The sequence below is a fragment of the Xiphophorus couchianus genome, chromosome 7 (genome assembly GCF_001444195.1).
Source record: "Xiphophorus couchianus chromosome 7, X_couchianus-1.0, whole genome shotgun sequence".
NCBI classification, from domain to species: Eukaryota; Metazoa; Chordata; class Actinopteri; order Cyprinodontiformes; family Poeciliidae; genus Xiphophorus; species Xiphophorus couchianus.
The window spans coordinates 31,354,931-31,375,707 of NC_040234.1; the positions used below are offsets into that span (position 1 = coordinate 31,354,931).

The 20,777-nt window shown below is 36.7% G+C and overlaps 2 protein-coding genes across 2 annotated transcripts in view; both read right to left on the minus strand.

Annotated features, from left to right (window-relative positions):
• The window catches only part of ptpn4a (protein tyrosine phosphatase non-receptor type 4a), an 80,480-nt gene extending 70,575 nt beyond the window's left edge, over nucleotides 1–9,905 (minus strand). The window contains exon 1 of the mRNA XM_028023052.1: nucleotides 9,379–9,905. The gene's annotated coding sequence lies outside the window, so the exon portion shown is untranslated. The remainder of the gene's footprint in view (nucleotides 1–9,378) is intronic.
• Nucleotides 9,906–13,728: 3,823 nt separating this feature from the next.
• On the minus strand, nucleotides 13,729–17,178 carry tmem177 (transmembrane protein 177). The gene is made up of 3 exons (XM_028021891.1): nucleotides 17,051–17,178; nucleotides 15,734–15,991; nucleotides 13,729–14,886 (listed from the first exon to the last, which is right to left on the minus strand). Exons 2-3 carry the CDS (start codon nucleotides 15,932–15,934, stop codon nucleotides 14,155–14,157), a joined length of 933 nt encoding a protein of 310 aa, XP_027877692.1. The 5' UTR covers nucleotides 15,935–15,991; nucleotides 17,051–17,178; the 3' UTR covers nucleotides 13,729–14,154.
• Between the last annotated feature and the right edge of the window lie 3,599 nt (nucleotides 17,179–20,777).

Genomic DNA, 20,777 nt, shown 5'->3' on the forward strand with positions numbered 1-20,777 from the left:
TCCTTTGCCTTGCTAAGGTATTCAAAGCTCTTTAAGCAGCTGTTTCGTGGGCAGACCTGACCCACATACACACACAGCTCAGTTTAGCCAAGTGGCAGAAGGTTATAACGAGCATGTGGCAATGGGTCGACAAACTCTCCGTTAGGCACAAGTCAACACACATGAGGCATGAAAATGTTGGGAAAGTAGGGGGAAGGATCATAAATGTCGGTGTGTGTGTGTTTGTGTGTGTGTGTATGGGAGGACGGTGGGGGCTTAAGATGGTTGATAGAAAAGTAGGGGGACAAGACAAAACATGTCCTGAAGAATGATTACTGAGTGAAGAGCCAGGAAGCAGCTGTACTTGCATACCTGGAGATTGTAAAGAAGGGGCTGCAAACTTCTGCTTGGCTCAAATTTGCAAAGAAACTGCAAACAAGCCTGAGCTACAGTCGCACTGCAAAAGTCAAGCTATCCTGTGTCTAAGCCTGTCACAATAAGCAATTAATCAATTAAGCACATGATAAATTGAAACAAGCTTGATCATTTCCATTTGGATGATTGATTGTTTTCTTTGTCTCTCTTTCTACCAAAGACTGGATGGCTTTGGTTTCAACTAGTTCCTTTTTTGAAGAACAACTTCATTAGCCATTTTACTTGCTGTTTTGTTCAATTATTTTGAAGATTTAAAAAAATGTCTTCCAGTTCCAGTGTTAAATGCATATTAGAAATTAAAATTCATTGACCTTTTACAGGGTGTACTTGCATTATTTTGCCGCTATCATTATGTTACTTGAAAGTGATCTCAATACAGCAGTATTAGCGCTTATCACAACAACATCTGGGACAATTTATTGTTCAGCAAAGTTTATTAGTAAAGTTTTTCAAAAATTAATACTGTGGACCCCTGTCTGTTTTGTGGAATGTAACTAAATTATTCAGAGAAAATCTGTTTATTCACAGATTCTTCCATAGAGCATATCTAAAATATTTGAAAGAAAATGCAGTTTGGAAAACTGAAATACCTAGCCTAAACTTTCTGTGCTGAGTAGACTGAAGATATTTAAGACGAAAATTGACATTTTGACAAATCACTAACTGATTTCATGAGATTTGTCACTTTAAAACTGGCTAAATCCAACAGTGTGCCATCCATCTTGTTTCAGGTCAAATAAAAGCAGACAATTTGAATTAAAAAAAACAGCTTTTCTAACTTGTAAATTTTGCGCGTACATACAAAAGAACAGTAGCTCAAAGCTTTAAATGTCACAAATTACGAGAGTAAACTTTAGTCAGTTCTGTTTACCAGAAGTAGAGTGATTTATATTGGCGGTGTTTCTATTTCATATAAATCAATGACAGTGTAATGATGCTGTTGGTACAACTAAGCAGTGTGTTTTCCAGAAACTAGGTTGGAACTCATCAGTGACTCATAATAAGGACGATAATAGATGATTAATTACAGCAGCTGCTTTCTGGAGCCTCTCTTTACGAAGCCAAGGTCGGCGGATGGGGAGGTAAAGAGCAAACCCCCCCCAAATTGCTCTCTAAATTTGAAGAAAGAAACTTTCATATAACACATTTTCTAAACTTCTCACTCAGTATTTTACACCTTATTTAATGTCATTTTTTCTTCCATTCCCCAAATAATGTCTTTTCTACTCTAGCCAGTGTGAGACTTGATAAGAAATATATTGTCTCCAACATTATCTTACTGCTACCAGTGTGGTAGGAAAGAGGGTTTGTCGTGATACAGCCTGATGGGCACACAATATATAGGAATGAATACACATGGACTAAAAACCTTCAGACTTTTTGTAAGCCAACGTAAAAATGTTAATTGACAAATCTAACTCATATTTAACTCATATCTAATCTCTCTATACTCCAGCAATTTTTTTTAATTATTATTTTTCAGGAGGATTTATTGTTATTATTATTATTAAGCCCTTGTGACAGGAGAAATGTTTTCTGGTAAAGGATTCTGTTGGCTTTGTATGTTTGTGCTTCAGATGTTTTTAATCTAAAAGCCAGGCTGAGAAAAAACGGCCCAGTAACCTTCAGCATTCAACCTTCTGAATGAAATGCAGAAGTTGCTGCAGTAAATCTTTTAGCAACAGCACATCAAACATTTTATTTAAACAAAAGTTAGAAGAACATATGTTGAAAGCTGACAGTAGCAGAAGCACAGATGACAATATTTACCAGTTTCCCATACCCATCGCAAGCTTTTCATATACATCAAGCAGCCCTAGTCTCAAAAGACATCATGTCCAGTTAAAGTCCGTTCCAACCTGTTTATTTTCAACTTTTCTGTGGAACTATTTATCCCAGTAACCCTGTAATTGACTTGGACTGCTTTAAACAACAAACAGTCTTTGTGATTGGGTCACAATCTAAATCATCTTATCCACACCAGAAGCGTTTAAAAACGGGAGCTAACCAAAATTTACAGCAGGATTTAACAAAACTGCCTGATCATAATGAAAGACCAATAGTTAGAAGTATTTACTGGATTCAGAGAAAAAATATTGGCTTTAAATGCAGCTGTAAGCAGCACCTTAACCTATCCAACTCTGAGGCTGGACAACAAAATCAACACTGGACAGAGACAGTGAGCTTGTATTATTCTGATGCAAATCCAATATCCAATTAGTTGTTTTTTTTGTTTGTTTGTTTGTTTTTTTAATCAACTGATTAAGTCAAAAAATGTTTTAAATTTACATAACAGATGAAGAATATAATTTTCCTCATGATTTTTTTTTTTTACTGAAGATTAAATCTTCAATTAGGTAATCTGCAGACTATGCATTAGTTGATCTTAAAGGGTGTGGAGGTTTCCATCTGGCTCTTCCATGGCCAGATAACATGCAGTTTCAGCTCATATTACGGTATGAAGGATCATTAACATAATTTACAGCTCCATCTCATTGTTATGCAAAACCCAAAGGCCATAAAAATAATATAAAAATACAAAAGAAACAATACCATTACCTGTGTTTCAATGTATTTCCCTGCTAAAATAATTTCCCTGCTGGGATGAATAAAGTAATTCTATATGAAGACAGGACAATAATGTGTAATTTGTCTGTACTTTATCTACAGGGCCAATGTTATTTTTAACCCAGTGTTCACAGGGAGAAAATCGCATTTAAATCTGAGCTTCAGATGTTAAAACCTGCAACACTCACTGAGAGAAAGCAGCCGCTTCCTAAAAACTAATTCAGAAATTGATTTTTTTTGTTGTCGTTTTTCCTCACAACAAATAAAAATAAAAACCTCACTGTCAATATGGCATTACATGCTTTCCATTTCCAAAGTCACGATCTGCTAAGACACTTTCATCCTTCCATACTGTAGCTGTGGCAACTTGCAGCGAATAAACACAGCTGTGTTTGGAGTTTAGGAGACAGTTTTCGCTAAAGGGATGCCATATCCTCTCCGGCGACAACCCACTAACTAACTAGCTGCCTTTTTCAGACTTATCTGGTTAGATATTTGCCTGCATGGATGGTGTTTGGGTGGTTCACGTAGACACTGGCAGTCACAGATTAACAACTCTAGGTCACAAAGAGTGTTGTAATGTTGCCTAAATCTTCTCTACCATACTTGATAACTAAGCTCTTAATTTGTGTGCTGAGGTGAAATGATCCATATAATTCAATGGGATTGACAGAAAAACAACTGCATACATGGCACGGTTATGCAAACCTCTGGCAATGACCCCAAGAGGTCTAATGTAAGAAGGAAATGCTCACATCTTTCATGCCTGATAATTTATCTTGCTCGCAGCACCCAGCCCGTACTCCTCTTACCAAAGCTGTCAGTTGAGACCTATTTTAACCTCTCTGTATTACTGAGCAAAAAACAAAGAGGAACGGTGTGCCTCTAAAATTTTGAGACTCACAAGAAATAAGCTGCTGGTCAAAGAATGAGTGGAAAGACACATGTGTAATTAAACAGTTTTACAGAAAAAGGAAGAAATAATAAGCATTTCTGGAAAGCTAAATATTAACGAATAGATTCAAAGTATCTGCTTTTAAGACTACAGTAAAACAAAGAAACTTCCTTACTTCAATATTTAGCACATTCTCCAATTGATACATCTGAAGCCCACCACACAGTGTAAACTCAGCTCTTCACAAAAACAAAGTCTTTCCTTACAAAGCTTTAACAAGAAAACATTATGCATCGGCGTCTACAGATTAGCCCTGTGGTTCCAAATTATTTTCCGTCATGCCCCCCCAGGGAACATACAATTTTTCACGCCCCATCTTGAATTGAATACTATTGAGAGTCTGATACTACTTAGCTATTATCTATGCAAACCACTGGAACCAACGTTCTGCACCCAGTCACCCGAATATGAAAACAGATTAATAAAATGAGCTGAAACAACATCAATTTTAAGTTGTTGCAGCTCATTTTATTGCTTAAAGCCACAAAATAATTTCCAAGATCAGTTTATTAACTCAATTTGTAACATTTAATCAAAACTGGTCAGCCTGAAAAGAGAAAAAGTGCAAATGATTCAAAGGGATGTTTATTTCTTTAAATACAGTAGCAATCAAAACTTTTCTGAACTGTCAACTTTGGTTACTTTTCAGCCTACTCAGCTTATTCTTCAAAAAGGTATGTCACTTTTTAACATTTTTTATGCAAAGCTAGCAAAAATATTGTTTACATTTTAGCTTCCTCCTTTTTTCTTTTATCAGTCAAACTCCTCCATGTCTCCTGCTCCTCCATCAGCTCTCTGTGCCTGTGCTGGCTACTTCTTCTACTGGGTAAAAAAAGGCAGCCTGTTGATTAGTTTGGGCACTGCCACCTAGTGACTTGAGGCTTGTTTATCGTTCAAGCATGAATAAAAACAATAACAAAAAGTCCTAGTGCCTTCCCCCTTGCCGTCATGACATCTCAACAACAACCTTAGTTGATTAGTCAAATAGTTCAATTCACTTTTGCTTTCTGTGAGCACACCTGTTCCTATTAGAGGTACATGTTTGACTCTATGTTGGATCTGCAGAACATCATAAATTAAATAATGACTTGTAGAATGATGATTTTGAAGTAGTTTCATTTTTAAAATACTTACGACAAGTCAAACAAAATCCTCGGCATTCTTCAATCATTGCAGGACCATCAACGCTGTTACTGATTTGCCGAACCATTTGTTTGTTTCACTATTCTGCAAATCACTTTAGATTTGAGTAAAGCACGGAAGCCACAATAAGACTAATTAAGAGCTAATCACCTGACCAACGGTAGTCCTTGGTTATTAAAAACAGCTAAGTGCCTAATAGAAAAAGCAAGATTACTGTCATCCTACTTACTTATGTGCAGTGGCCCCTAACGGGTTAGCAAACAGAAATGAAATAGTATTTGCTTAGCAGTTATCATATTTCAGGCTTTGTTTAAATTTTCATAAATACTACTGTGGAACAAGTATTATTACATTAAAAGTTGTAACAACTCTCTATATTATCTGAGAAACCATAGTTAACAAGTGAGAAATCCCAACTGCAACACTGGCAAAATGATAAAACAGGCAGCAGAGAGCTTCATGCAATATGCATTTGTGAGCACCATGTTTTAGTCAATGTTCCATAATACATGTAGCATCGTCCTCAGCTTAATGGGAGCTAGTAGTGAACTAGCTGTTTTTCAAACTGCATGAAATGGACTATGTTGTTTCTAATATAAATATACTTTTGGAGTGGCAAAATAAAGCAATAATAAAACCAACGTGATTTAATGGTTGGCCACAAGCGGAACTGAGTGTTCCTTTCCAATTAATATGCGATCTCCTCTTCCACAGCTCCTGCACTGATAAAGAGATTTTCATCTGATCGGTTGTGGGGACAAGAAACAATTGAGGTTGTCACTACCCTGCATCCAATTCTGCTGAAGGTTTTTGTACTTAGAAAATAAAACACAACTTCAGAAATAAATTCACATTTTTGCCAACAGTCTTCTTCCTTCCCATTCATATAATTGGTGCATTTTAGTTATACAGGAAGAAATTGGTTTCAAAATGATACACTATCAACATATTTCTGGATAAAAGGCCACAACTGCCGATAGCTGGCAAAACAATATGAATATCTATTTTAATTGGCCAATTTTTAAATTTAACTTCATACAAATGGTTGAAATGATCAGAAAAAGTTGTACATCAGAACAACATTTAAAAGAGCATTAAAATGCCGTAAAATCCCAGTGATGTTTTTCTGTACCCCTATTAATGGTCTGTGTTGTGTGATGCTAGTATCTACAACCTAACAGTAACATACCATTGTCTTATAGACCTACAACTGAAGCAGGCCCAGAAACGGGTCAGTTGTATCGGTTGCTTTTAAAGTGGAAACAGACAAAGTAGCTTACTGAGAGGCAGCGACCCCTATTGTACCGCTCGCTGGAAGTGAGGCATTAAACCTCAAATTGAGGCCTAATTTATGTCCCTCAAATACACTGAAACATGTGAAAGGATTCTACCCAAATCTGAATATTCAGTGAACTCATTTCTAAATGCTTGGATTGTTGAAAGAAACTTTCAATAAGTGGTTTTTAGTAATTGTTCTGCTTGTTTGGTGTTTAAAATAGGTGCATTAAATCAACTGTAATAGTCTTTAAATCAAGTCCATCACTTTTGATTATGCCATATTTTTGCCATTAACAATGAAATTGTAATGTTCAATGATAACACTGTACTGAGTATGTTACTTTACTTCACAGCCAGAGTTAGTTAATTCTCAGAAACATCTAGTGGTAATATCCGAACTGCTCCAAAGTGGGTTATCCCCTGCTCTCTGCTAACGGGTATAGTTTATTCCTATTTTATCACATCTGTGACTCCTCCTGCTCCCACACAGGTTCAGGTGTGCTTCTCAAGAAAAGCATGGCTCCTGTCATGGCAAGCTTAATCATCCCCAGCTGAGCCACTTCACTTCTAAAACACAGAACTTAACTAGAGCTAAAGGAACACATAGAGTTCAGACCGGAGTTCTGTTCAGCCCACAAGTGAGAAATGTATTTTTTATTTCAAAATACAAATCTGGGTTGCTTGTATTTAGTTCAACTTCAGAATCAATGTCTGCCTAGCAGTAATTTATGAATTAGATCTGAAAGGAAACATGGATTCATAGTCACCTTATCTCTACTCTTATGAAACAAAACAGAAAAAAGTCGTCAGAAGTTCATTTTGCAGAAATACAGCGAGTTTCGATTTTGAATAAAAAGAGGAAAGTTAACTATAGTTTAATTTTGTTGTCAACTGTTGTTGAGCATGACTGTGAGAGAAAACCAGACCACACAAACCAAAGCAACATATCAACATATGCATGGGGTAAATATTGCAAAAAGACCAAAACAAGCAGCCGGGAATAAGTCTTTCTTTAGTAAGTTGAAAAACTTAACAGCTTTATCTATTTATATTTTTCTTGCTTTTATATTTTTCACATGAATTCAAGACTAATTTTGTAGCACCCTCTAATTATACAACATTTGTCTATCAGCACTAAGCATTTCTCTGAAGCCTCAGACTTCTATCAAGCCTCACATGTCGACATGCTATAGAAGACGGTCTCCTTTCAAATAGCTTCTTATATGTTTGTGTTCTCTTTGAGATTAGTTTTAAACACATCATATAAAATGGCTCCCTTTGACTATTCTTCTCTGAGAAACAACCTCCACACTGAAGAGTGTTTTTGTCAGTGCAATTTATACTCAACAGGCAATTTTGGGGGGGGAGATTTAAAATCATGCTTATTTTTTAATGAAGTATTTCACTTCCTGAAGTGATATAAGGAATATTTAGAACAGTGCAAATATAATTTCAGAAAAATAAAATATATGAACATGGAGTACAAACCCTGAATTTGATGTAAGGCTAAAGGTAGAGTTTATAGCTTGATGGTCTGCTAAAAGGCTATAAGTACTTCATATTTTAAATCAGTGCTCTGCACCTTCCTTTGGTATAAACCCAGATTAGACGAGCTAAGGGGCTAAAGCTAACCGCTAATCCTGTACAATTTCTGTACAAAAAGAAAACTACACTTTTCTATTTACTTTTTCTATCAATATTTATTTGATGATAAATATTGATAGAAATATTTCTATCAATATAGAAATTGATAGAAATCAATAAAGAAATTGATAGAAATATTTCTATCAATATAGAAATTGATAGAAATTTCTATATTGAAAACCAAACAGGCCAAAATAAACACAGGCAAGGGGACGCCACATCTACTGCAGGTAAGATGTTATCTGCTCACAATGTTTTAACAGAGCTGCACTTCAAAATACCTAAATTATCCCTTTAACTATTATGCTATTGGGGGGTGGGGGGGGGGAAGAACAGTTGTGGCCCAGGGGCCCATATTCTCCTGAATCCGGCCCTGGACAGAACCTCTGCCTCTGGATTTCATTCATAACTCCCTGGTCCCGATGAGGTGCTCCATTCAAAGTGAAATGCGATGCAAATTTGCAGTCATTCATGCACTTCAACTGGGCCACAGATAGAGAGACGGGCGAGACAAACTGGACTGAGCACGGTCCATATGATCTTAGCAGCAGGCGGCGGAGGAACCAACTGCGACCCGAAAGATGTGGCACGGATGGTAGAGGATTACGTCATCGTAGGAAAAAAAGGAGGACGCCTCATCACAGCAGACCTTTACCATCCATGATAAAACAACCTCCCATCCAGCAGGCCGATTCAACCAAAAATAACGATTATTAATGCAAAGCCACGCTGAAAGCAGGCTCTCTGTAAGCAGATTATCCACGCAGGCGGAGTGGTGTGACGTTTCTAGAATGTGAAGCCTTGCTTCATCAGTTTGTCACCAACAAGCAAAAAAACTCTGTTTCGCATTTTCTGACAGACGGTAAAATAACAATGTTGCAATGGTGGCGAATAAGCCGCACTGAAAGCTAATTGGACTCGTCATTAAAGGGGCTTATTGTACACAGCCCATTGAATGAGTTGACTCCTTTATAGGATAAAAACAAATAAATAAACAGGCATGTTAACAGAATGGTGCATGGACGGGTTTTAACGCCACAATGCATGTTTCAAATGCCACGCACATTTCAATAGCTACTGTTTTTAAACGAAAAAATATTGAATGGGCTAAAAAAAAAGAGCAGCTAGCTAACAAACAAGCAGCATAACAGTCACAGCTTGAAATGTGTTTAATTTTCTTCACATTTTTCTTTTTTTTTTTTTTTTTTAAAAAAAAAGGGGTTGAAATAGAAAAAGCCTTTTCTGAACTGTTATCCCAATGTTATGTAGCACTATTAGCAATTTCAGCTGCACGGTGTATAAAAGTGACAGAGCTAAGCTAGTTTGCTAACGTCAACTGTTAGAGGGAGAAAAATATAAAGCCTCCCCATTCTTACCGTCATAAACTGCTCCAGGGGCGTCCAGTTTTTAAGGAATTAAAGTGTTGCTGTGGGAGAAAATGGTTCGTGTAGGGGGGGCGATGTAGCCCGGACATCCAAGATCAGTTGACCCAGTGCCGATGAAAGCCGAGCAGCAGCATCGTTATCACCGCGCCGCCTTACACACATCCATCCAGCAGAGCGGGGCCTCCTCCGGGCTCGACCGTACGACTTGCTCGGCGACGACGACGACGGATAATCCACAAGACAGAAGCCCCTGCAGCAAGCATTGGCTAGACGCGGTACCTATCCAGTCATTTCAGGCCGTCGGAATGAGAAATGCAGTCCCAAAGCGAGCGAAGAAAACATACAATGTGCTTGTCAAAAAGAGAAGAAGGTTGGTGCTGAAAACTGTCGGATCACAGAGAGAGAAAATGTTGCGTTTCTGACTTTTCCAGCATGAGCCAGCCCGTTGTTGTCAGCGATCCCTGATCGCGCTCTCTCTCTCTCTCTCTCTCTCTCTCTGCAGCTGCTCTCTTGCCTTGCAGCAGCACAGCAGCGAGCTGTGCAGCGACGTAATTGCGCAACCGCACAGGGCACTGGGGCGTGGCCGTGGAGCGTGAGGCGCGGCGTTTGATTTCAAACGCACCAAGGTAAACATACCTAATCCAAGAGTAATTTCAGAGAAACTATTAGTTTTTAAAATACGCATTGAAAAGCCTGGAGGCAGCCCTCATCTTGTTATATTTTGCCCACCAATCAGGCAACTAGCATCACCAACTTCTCTCTACAATATTTATAGTAAGCAGACGTAGAGTATTTAAGCCTTTAAAAATATTACTTTCATAACTAAAGGTAAAATTATAGTAATTTCTACCCATTTCTAAAATTTCTGTCTATTATGCCGACTGCAAGTAACTTGACTGAATGAAGATCAATTCATATTTTAACTAAAAATGCGCCAGACACAAACACACCTACAGTTTGTTAAAATGAGACTTCTTGTTTGTCTGCAAGCTTCATTGTTCTAATGTTATTTTCTGTCTGCTGAGCTTGATGTGCCATTTGAAGATCAGTAGCAAACAATATATTTGGTCACTACAAGTTACATATAAATACTATCTACAGTAAGTTTTGATGTTAAAAGTTTTATGTTGAAAAACTGCAGAAGGAAAGTGTTTCTTCTGCATGAATTTGTTATTTTGTAATCATGTTTTTTAATTTGTATTATTCTTTTCAATTTTAGTATTTAAAATGCCAGAATTTGCACAAAACTTTGTGGTTTTGTCTGTCAGATTACACAACTTTATCCAAAACCTAAACATTTACCATTTGTTCTCCTTAATTTTGGCTTATTTAAAATTAAAAAGTAAATTATTTAAAGAATGAAGCATTGACAAAGATACAGTGACCAAAAAAAGATCAGATGATGAATGAGCTTTCTTTTTGTCTACTCTCATCTCAAATATTGCACCAGTTTGCATGAGTGATTCCTATTGACTGTGACCGTATTTAAATGGGCGGAAAATCATACACCATCTGCTGTGAAGCAGAGCAAAAGCAGCAAGACCTTAAGGAGATTTTCCCTGTGAAATATTCAAAAAGTTTGAAAATGACTACAGGACAGAAGAAAATGTTGTTGATTAGATGACAATGGCTTAGTGTGCGAGGACTGCTAATAAATAAAGATATTCTAATAACTTCTAGATTTGTTGTTCAATTGTTACTGTTTCTATATCTTTGTGTTGATAATAGAACACAGAGATGTGAGTGAATGTAAGCAACTGACATTTTTTTTTATCTAGTTTTCAACCTTTGTGTTTTGCTTTAAAAAAATGGTTTAAAGTGGCTAAATTAAACTATGTATTTTACTGGATAGTAGCATAAAGTTATAAGTGTATAGTCATTGAAGGTATCAATTAAATGTAAATTTTTGGACTGGCAATACAGAATTATGACATTTATAGTACAGTAAGCTGATGCAAATAGGCAGAGGTTTAATTCATAAAAACCTCTGTTGCTAAATCACAAAATCCATTGGGTCATAATAAATCAGTATTTGAGACAATACACATATTTTTTTTCAAAAATCTTTAAAAGTTACTTCATTCTTTTTATGTATTTTATGCTCTTGACTGTCTATTGAAAGACAATCAGCAGCAGAGTCATTCATGAACATTACAAATCTTTGCTGCTGGATGCTGTGAGAACGGTAATGTGGGTTGTACTGACCTCAAGTGGCATGAAAAGACAAGCTACATGTTCCACTACGGCAAACAATGGAGCCATTGTACAGACAGCTCTGTCTGGCATACAATAAAGTGCACTGATGAAGTGGAGTGGCAAGAACAAGACAATGAATCCAGTGTTGTCGATCTGCGCTGCCCAAAGGACACTTTGTAGTCAGAGGAATGATAAAGTGAACATGACAGTTCAACTACTGCTCAATTCAGCTGCTGCTGTTTTAATTTTTTTCCGTACTTCATCCCACACCAAAACAATAAGTCGGAGCAAAAACAACAAACAATAAATGAATAAAACATTTGATTAGTTTAACCTTTCGTAGATTTTTTTAATGAACAGCAAAATATTCATACGTCTTGGTCTTTTTTCACATTTTGTCACATGTAATGTATTTTGTTGTGATTTCAAATTGTAGTGCATAATTGTGAAGTGGAATGAAAAGTGAATTTCTGTGTTGTTGTCTTTGTGCCACCAAGAGTGTGCAGTGAAACTGATGCGATGTGTATGTCTAAGTAAACAAACAATAATAATTTGTGGTGATGAGTGTCTATATCTCATTCTAGGTCTTTATATAGATGTCTGACACACACTCCACTCTGACGTTCCTGCTCCTCATGTATGGAACGTCTTTAAGGCAAAAAAGGTGGGAAATTTTATGTGTCTTTTACACATTGGCAGATTGTTGTCATCCAATCACTGCTTGAGTGGTAAAGAACCAATCATTACCAACAAGTGTAAATACTATTGGGATTTAAGAAAAACACAAGAGAACACAATATATTTGAATTTTGTAGCCTAATAATATGTAGTTGAGCATATAAATAAGCTTACTCTGTGGATTTCAGTGACATTTCTTGATCTAATATATCTAATACAGCAATGGATCTGATCTGTGAAAAGGTTCCTGAGTTTTGAACAAACAGTATAAAAACACACAGTCTGGATTTGCACTTTATTTCTCTTGACTCCAAAGAGCAGTGGGGTAAAAATACAGTTTCTGTCTGCAACCTAATTATGCATGTCTATATTTAGTTCAGTCTACAGGGAGTTGGATTGAAGATGTAAGTAAACAGCATATCTGAACCTTGTTAATGTGCAGACGGATGACCTGGAGGAAATACAAGTGCTGGATGAAGAGGTCTGAGTCACTGAGCTGAAGATTACAACAGCATAGTTAGGTTGTACAAAATTAGAGATCCTGTATGTGTTCTGTTTTCTTTTTTTTCCCACTTGACCTGCAGGGAATACAGACATATCAGTTTTCTATGCAACTGAAAAAGATGAGTAATTATCTGATATCTGATTCTGGATAAATCCAATACTTTTTTCCTCACTTGAAAAAGGTTTTCTTTTGCCTTGCACTGAATATTTGCATAGCATACAATATATTGTAAACACAGATGAGACTGTTTCACATTCTTTACCAGCCATTTTAACTGGCTGTAAACATGATTTTCTTTTTGTAGTTTAATACATCTGCAAAATCTAGCAGCAGCAAATACATAATATTAAAAAAATACTGGACAATAGATTAAGTTCAATGAGTCCAGTTTTATGTTAAATAACACCGTAAGCTCTCGCCTACGACATACAAAATACTCACCTTTCTATAGATAGCTGTTTTGGTTATTTCCAGTCAGCAGAGGGCGCCATTTATCTGAAACCTGCACTATTCTAACAGTTATTCCGTCAAAAATCTTAGTCTAAACTCAACAATTTAAGGTTTTTAAACTTTCCTACCACATTCCTAACAAAATATATATTTTTTGGTCAACCGGTCTTTCTATTGTACCATCAATTTAGTGTGTGCTTGCATCGTTGTTTGCCCGGTCAGCCTCTATAATGCAGATTACCACAAACAACCTGGAATTCAGCAAGCATATAAGAAGGTGCTCTGATTAGATGAGACTAAAATAAAAATGTTTGGCCTACATAAAAAATATTATGTGTGGTAGCCAAACAACACAACACATCATTTCCACATTAATACATGGTGGAGTACACATTGTGGGGAAGTTCAGATATAAAGAATTTGTGGCAAAACTTTGACACATTTCTGTTCACAGATGCTCTCCATCCAAACTGATTGAACTTTTGCTATTATGGAATCAAGACAGGGGAAAAGATGATTCCACAAAGTTTTAATTAAAGGGGGGTAAAATAGGTATGCAAACTTCTCAGATATTTCATTGGAAAACCAACTAAATTAGAAATGTACAATTTCTCTTCAACTTCACAATTATTTATTTGCTACTTTCTGCTGGACCATCACATTAAATCCCATCTAAATATACAGAAGTTGGTGGTCAAAATGTGAAAAAGTTCAAGGGTTGTTGATATTTTTCACTGTGGCGCCTCAGCATTAAAGCAGTAAATGTCAGCTGAATTCGGAATCAACCACATCTTTTTATTGGATAAAAGTCACATATCTGACACCTTGAATTCTATATTTTAATGACAAAAAATTTAATATTCAACAGATTCAGAAAGGCATATTTCTGTTAGAAATATCTGCCTGCTGGTAACAGCTTTGTAGCTTTATGGTTCGTTTTATGCTTTCTCTTCTTTTATCAGAGCGAGGATGCCTTCTCTCCTGGAGGTGTAAGGTGTGTGCTTCAGCTGAAGGACATGAGCAGGAAACAGGTTCCCACTGGGCGCGTACATCTCCTCGCCTTTCTGTCCCATCAGTGAGCGCAGAGTCTTGTTTCTGGACAGGATTTTATCATAAAACTCCACTCCTCCTCTGGCGTATTCCCGAGACACTCCCGCTGCATGTTTGTCTGAGCTGTAGTCAATCCACTGGCTGAGAGCGTCAGAGGTGAGGAAGTAAGAAACGGCCCCAATTCCCAGCGCCAGAATGTTCACTGAAAAACGCATCAGCACGGGGCCGCCATGCAGGCCAAGCACCTGCTTCAGCACCACGCTGTACACCCAAACCCCGCCCAGGCAGAACGGAGCCACTGCAGCTGTCAGGACCGGACCCCCGGATTGTAAGCGGGCCACCTCCCGAGCGATGGCGAACTTCTGTGCCTCTGTGGAGAACACCAGCGCCTCCTTCAGAGCAGAGCCAGCCTCGGTGCGCCAGTCCACCGTTTTCCCGTTGATGAAGATGTTGCGGTTGGTTATTCCACTCGGATCGTCGGTGGTGCTGTTAAAGTTGGCTGGGATGCCGATTTGGGCGCCAGCAGGAAGCCATGGAACACCGGCACCAACCGGGTGAAACCCGAAGGAGGCGAAGGCAGAGAAGTTCTTGACTGAGCTGACACGGAAGTCCTTCAGGACCTAAAAATGACAAAAATATGAAAAACAACTACAGTCAGTGCCGCAAAAAGTGGGTTTGCACTATGCAAGGCATAGGGGCGCTGAGTTAAATGGTGGGAAAATTATTTTTAGTTGAGAATTCACTGGAAGACAAGTGTTTCACTGCAAAAACACAAAATCTTACCACGTAATTGTGGTCTAGTTTCTCGTGCAAATGTCACCTGAAATAAGAAAGCTAACTTGCAAATAACTTTTCAGCAAGAGATATGAGCTATTAAAGTAAATAATTTCTTAATATTGATTAAAAATGTTCATGTTCCATAATGGCAGATTATTTCACTTATAATAAGACATATTCCCCATGTTATAAATTAAATAATCTGTCAATGTAGAAAGTATTTTTTCTTCAATGTTAAAGAATTATTGACTTAAAACAAGCAGAAAAGTTACTTGTAAGTTGCTTGGTAAGAGTTTGTGTTTTTGCAGTATTTTAATTTGAGTCGTGCTGTTGTTTGGTGACAGGGAGCTAAAGATGGAGAGGCAGAAAATAAAAAAAATGGAAGAGAGACAAAAAAAGCTTTTCAAAGTGGTTGACAGACAGTAAGTAAGACATTTCAATCTATCAAGAGAAGGCTTGTAAATATTTAGATTAGATTAAGTTACTACTAAAATGACAGGTGATTGTTGTCCTACAACTGCGTGCTGTAGTTACAGGTATACAGAGATGCTATTGATGTGTCCACATACACCTGAGAAAGTATGTAGCTGCACCCCTGACTACAATAACCCCATGAGAGAGTCACTGTTTGATGTTTTGTTTAACTAGACTGCAAATCTGATTCAAACAGCAGAAATCAAGCAAAACTACCTGCTGAAAGACACTTTCCAGCTTTTCCGACAGCACCACTGGCTCTCCTTTATGCCAGGCTTGATAGAGCTGACGGTAGGACAAACCGGGGAAAACGTGGTAGAACATGTTGGCTGCGAAGACTCCTCCACAGCTCGCGATGAGCAATGGAGCCCGGTACTTCTGGAGAAGCACCGAGAACTTGAGGAAACGAGATGCCATCGTGTGGTCTTAATGCAGATGTTTCAGCCTGGAGCAGCAACTTTCAGTACGTGATATCTGTGAAGGAGAAAAATCTTTCATCAGCCTCCACATAGGACAAATTGATTATCTCTCTGCTGCCCCCTTGTGGTCATCTAACAAAGAACGTAGCATGCAGAAACTGGATGTTGCATAAAATGATGCGTTGAGAATCTTCCTTAAAATACCCAGAGAGGCCAGTGCTAATGAGATGTTTGTGACAGCAGGTGTTTTGACTTTTAAAGCACTGTGGAGAGCACTATGTTGACTTTTATGAAACGCCTGAATGGTTCGGCGAACAGCTTATGTTGGCACCCAAACCTTAGTGGGAGTAGTTTCTGCTTTTCATCCAGTCTAAGGTGTCCGTTTGCGAACTGATTCCTTCAGTGACTGTAGATTTGATTTTTATTATGTTTTACATAATACAACATGTAATACACACATGTTGTATGTATTATTTTCTCTGATAATCTGTCATTGCGGATTTGTCTCTCAAGTTTAAACTGAACTGAAAGTTGTAAAAATACAACCTTTAAGTGCATTTATTCAGTTTTTTTGCTTTAACAATTATACTAAAAAAAATATAGCGCTGATAGAAGATTACATCAAGTTCTGACAGCGTAACTTCTTTACGCTTCTTAGTCAGTAGTGTTAATACATTTATGCAAATCTGTAGAAGGGAAAGCAAATAATAGTGTTTTAATATGATATTTTAAGAAACTAATATTTGAAATCCTAAAGTATAACAAAAATTAAAGAGAGAAATCCTTCAGAGAGCAAAATATATACATAAAGAACAATGTTTAATGTTGCCGTTTTGTATCTGTTCGTATAATTTGACAATTTTGCAGCTTATTTATCCAAACAATTATCACTCTAACATTTAATACAATTTACTGCTAAATGTCAGAAACGTGTAGCTTCAATACAATTTACTGCTAAGTGTCAGAAACGTGTAGCTTCAGCGCTGCTATGGTAGTCCTGTAAATAATATATTTTAAACAATTATCCAGACAAAACAGTTATTGCACACCCAATCATAATTTGATTGGACGTGCCTATGGTTTTATTTAGAGGAAAATACCACATAACACTCACATGTTCGCTGCATCTTTACAAGGACAATTACGCACTTCAAAATACTGCCGGTGGTGTCCGTAAAGCAATTCGACTGTCGTGATTATGAAAGCGTTTACGACAAATTAACGACAGCATGAGAATGGGGAAATTAGGGGGTTTCCAGATATTTATTTAAAAATAATTGGTAATGAAACATTAAAGCAAATAAAATATAGACTGTGTGTTGTAGCATAATTGAAAAAAAGTGAATGTAAAATTAAAAAGCAACAAAAAGGACAATATGAAATAGTTTAAATAGATATTAGAGTATAGCCTATAAAGATTTATATTACTTAATAACCGCAGCAAGTTAAAGCATTTCTTTTCCGCAGTCAATATGTGTACAAATTTGACAAACTTTGTATAATAATTTTCTTGGTTCATAAACCTGAAAAGAAATATGGACACTTGCTTATTATTATTATTATTATTATTATTATTATTATTATTATTATTATTATTATTATTATTATTATCATCATCAACGTTCTGGTATATCTTGACTAGAACGTTAATCACCATTTATTTCTTCTTTCCAAGTGTAGATTATCTTTGAACGTATCAAACATAAGAATCTAAGATCACAACATAACAACTACCTGTGGCTAAGCTGTTGAGGAATCATTATTTTACAAAGGGAGTTGTTCCAGCATCATTCCACAGATATTCTGTTTGAGGGCAGGAAACTGAAATGTTTTGGTCATGCAAACTTTGATAACTTAGTTCTTAAATAATCATTAAACCCTTCACTTGCAAACTTAACCTGCTTCCAGTTCATAAAAACACTTTAAATAAGTATGAGTAATTTTAATCCAAGATGTTTTATTCTGAAGGAGTGTGTTCCATACAAACAAGCCATGCTCTATAATGTTCTCTTTTCTTAAAAATGTTTGCAGAATCTGCAAGAAGCAAAGCATTTGCCTGCCAAATTACAATCTTTTGAACTTTCTGTCCATTCTGGCGACCTGTCAATAAATGAATAAATCAATACCCTACTAGGCAATCAGTTCACTCCTTCTTGATTGCTTGTCCAAAGCCTAAATCAATGTGTTCTTCTAAATGGACAAGCTTCTACTACTTAGGTGCAGATTAGAGAACAATTATAGTTATTTGTGACCTAAGGTTTTTTTTTTTACACATTAGTGAATCCTTTGACTCCAATAGATTTTTTTTATGTGTTCATTAGTACTTTGTATCTGCAAAAGCTTCACAAAATTGTATTCTTTAAGGTTATTACAATGTTTGTGGTACAAATTGTACAAAATAATGCTTGAATGTTTCGAAGAAGCTGGTGTTCTAAGCAGAAGAGGAGATGTGGAAAAGAAGGATGTATATTCATGCATAGGTGTCAGGGTGCTTTTAAATGTACCATGATTTTGTGGAGAGAACTGCATCATTCCACATTATTCATTTACAGTCACTGAACTGAAACAGGCATCATAAAATACATAATGCCAAATATGTTTGGCATTGCTCCTATGTTGCCGCCTTCTCATTATTTTCATGACCATATCAAAAACTTGTCATTTCTGATATATTAAAAATATGTCAGTGTATGATTTGTTACACTATATTTTCTCCCTTTTTACTTATGCCATGAACGCATTTATAAACGACTGAGTGAACATTTCCTAGCCACCTACTGTATGTTGTCTTAAATAATGTATCAGCAGAGGCATTTTGATGGAATAACTATACATTCCTGAGTGTTTTCCTTGTGTCGTCTGTGGCTTGAAGGAACCATTCAGAGCTCCTGCTGACAAACAACCTCGTAATTACCAAAGTTTCGGGGAAGCACTTCTTTTAAGTGGCTACTAGCAGGTATCGTGACTAACTTCTCAGTCACTCAGAAGGCATCTGTTTAAATGTGGCAGAGCTTAACCTCCAAGGCCATGTGGATTCAAATTCCTGGTGTTTGTAACATGTTTTCCATATGAAAGCACGACGGTGCTTTCCAACTAGAGTTTATGTTCTATAAAGCACAGTAAGATCCTGATGCTGTGAGGAAAATCTAACACACAAAATCTTAATATTTTAGCCTACATAGTAAATGTTCATCTGCATCATTGCACAAAATTTTATAGCTTAAGGTAAAACTGAAAGTAGGTATAGAAACTCTGAAATTATGAATTAATGTATGCAATTGAAATAAGATACATCCACTCCAATAAATGCATTCAATCCTTTTTTTCTATCATTAAATCAGACTAAACGTTTCCTCTTTTTTGGTCAGTGAAAATAAACAAAATAATTTATACTAAGTAAATATTGGAAGTTGTTTTTTTTATATTCAGAAGTTCACTTTAAAAAATTGATTAAAACCCAGATGATGCTGTCATAACGTTGTAAGCTTCTGATAGGCTGAGAGCATTCAAGTCAAAATAAGGCACAAATCAGATGCATTTAAAAGCAAAATCTAAAAAAAAATTCCTTGTGTGTCATCATGGAGAATCTAAACTGATTATTCAAGATGTCCACTGGCCTTTTTCGTCTTTGGGAACAATTTTTAGATGCCTGAATGGAATATATTCATCTGTTAAAACAACGTTTTGCAAATCGAAAGACCAAAGTGTGAAATTTGTCTATTTGTCTATTACAAAAATAAATTATCATATGCAGATTGTGGCTGAAGCTGCCAAGAGAGCATAGCCTAAGCCACATTGACATTGCATGGGTTCAGAGAAGACACTCAGAGAGGAAGAAGCCACAACTCCAAAAGCAAAGCCAGGTTGCTGGTTACAAAGGCCTTTGGAGACATTTCTTGTGGTCTGATAAAACTAAACTTGTACTATTTGACCATCATAATTCATAGCGTTTGGAGAAAAACTTGGGGAAACAATGTTCTCCAATTCATGGATGAAACTTTTACAGAACTGGCTCCTTCAGTGCCAGACTGCTGCATCACAGCTGCACAAAGGAGTGTTATCACAGATCCTTCCTCCCAGTAGCTGTAAAACTTTATTACCATCAAATAAAAGCAGGTATGTACGTCTCTGCTGTTATTTGCACAGTTTTTCCATTTCCTGCAAGTAGTCTGTTGTTTTTTTATGTACAAATACTGTATGTGCAAATGAACTTTTTAAAATTATCCTCTTCAATTGCACATTTCTTTCAATATATATGCTATTTTAAATATCCGTTCAGTATTTTTTCTTATGCTGCAGTTACATTAGCCCTTACTGAACACTCTCTTATTGTTTTACCAGCAAATTTTAGATTCATAGCTGGTCCAACAGAATCAAATGGCTGAATTACCTTAGCATGCAGTCAAGTTCTGAAGAGTCCAGCTAATATGTGTGTTTAATAAGATGCAGGTGAAAGACTTGTGGGAAACTGACCCTGGATGGCTTAATTGTCCACTGCATAGTGTTATTGTTGTAGGTATCATGTGATCAGAGTACCGTGTTCATGGCTTTTTCATATTTCTTGAAACTACTTCATATAGGTCTGTGCAGTGTAAGGAAATCAAGATAATATTATGAGGAAAATATCAGAGAAAAGTGTTTGATATAATTAGACATAAATACAAAATGTTTCCCCTTTTCCAACGCAGTAGCAGAAGTTTTTGTAGTTGGGTTGTTCGGAACCTTAATTATCCGGAAGACCCCTTTAAAGAAGTCCGCTATAAAAAGGGAGCGGACCATTTCGTCATAAAAAAAAGGGGAACTATGTAAGCGATTTGGTAGATTTCACTTAAACAGCTGAA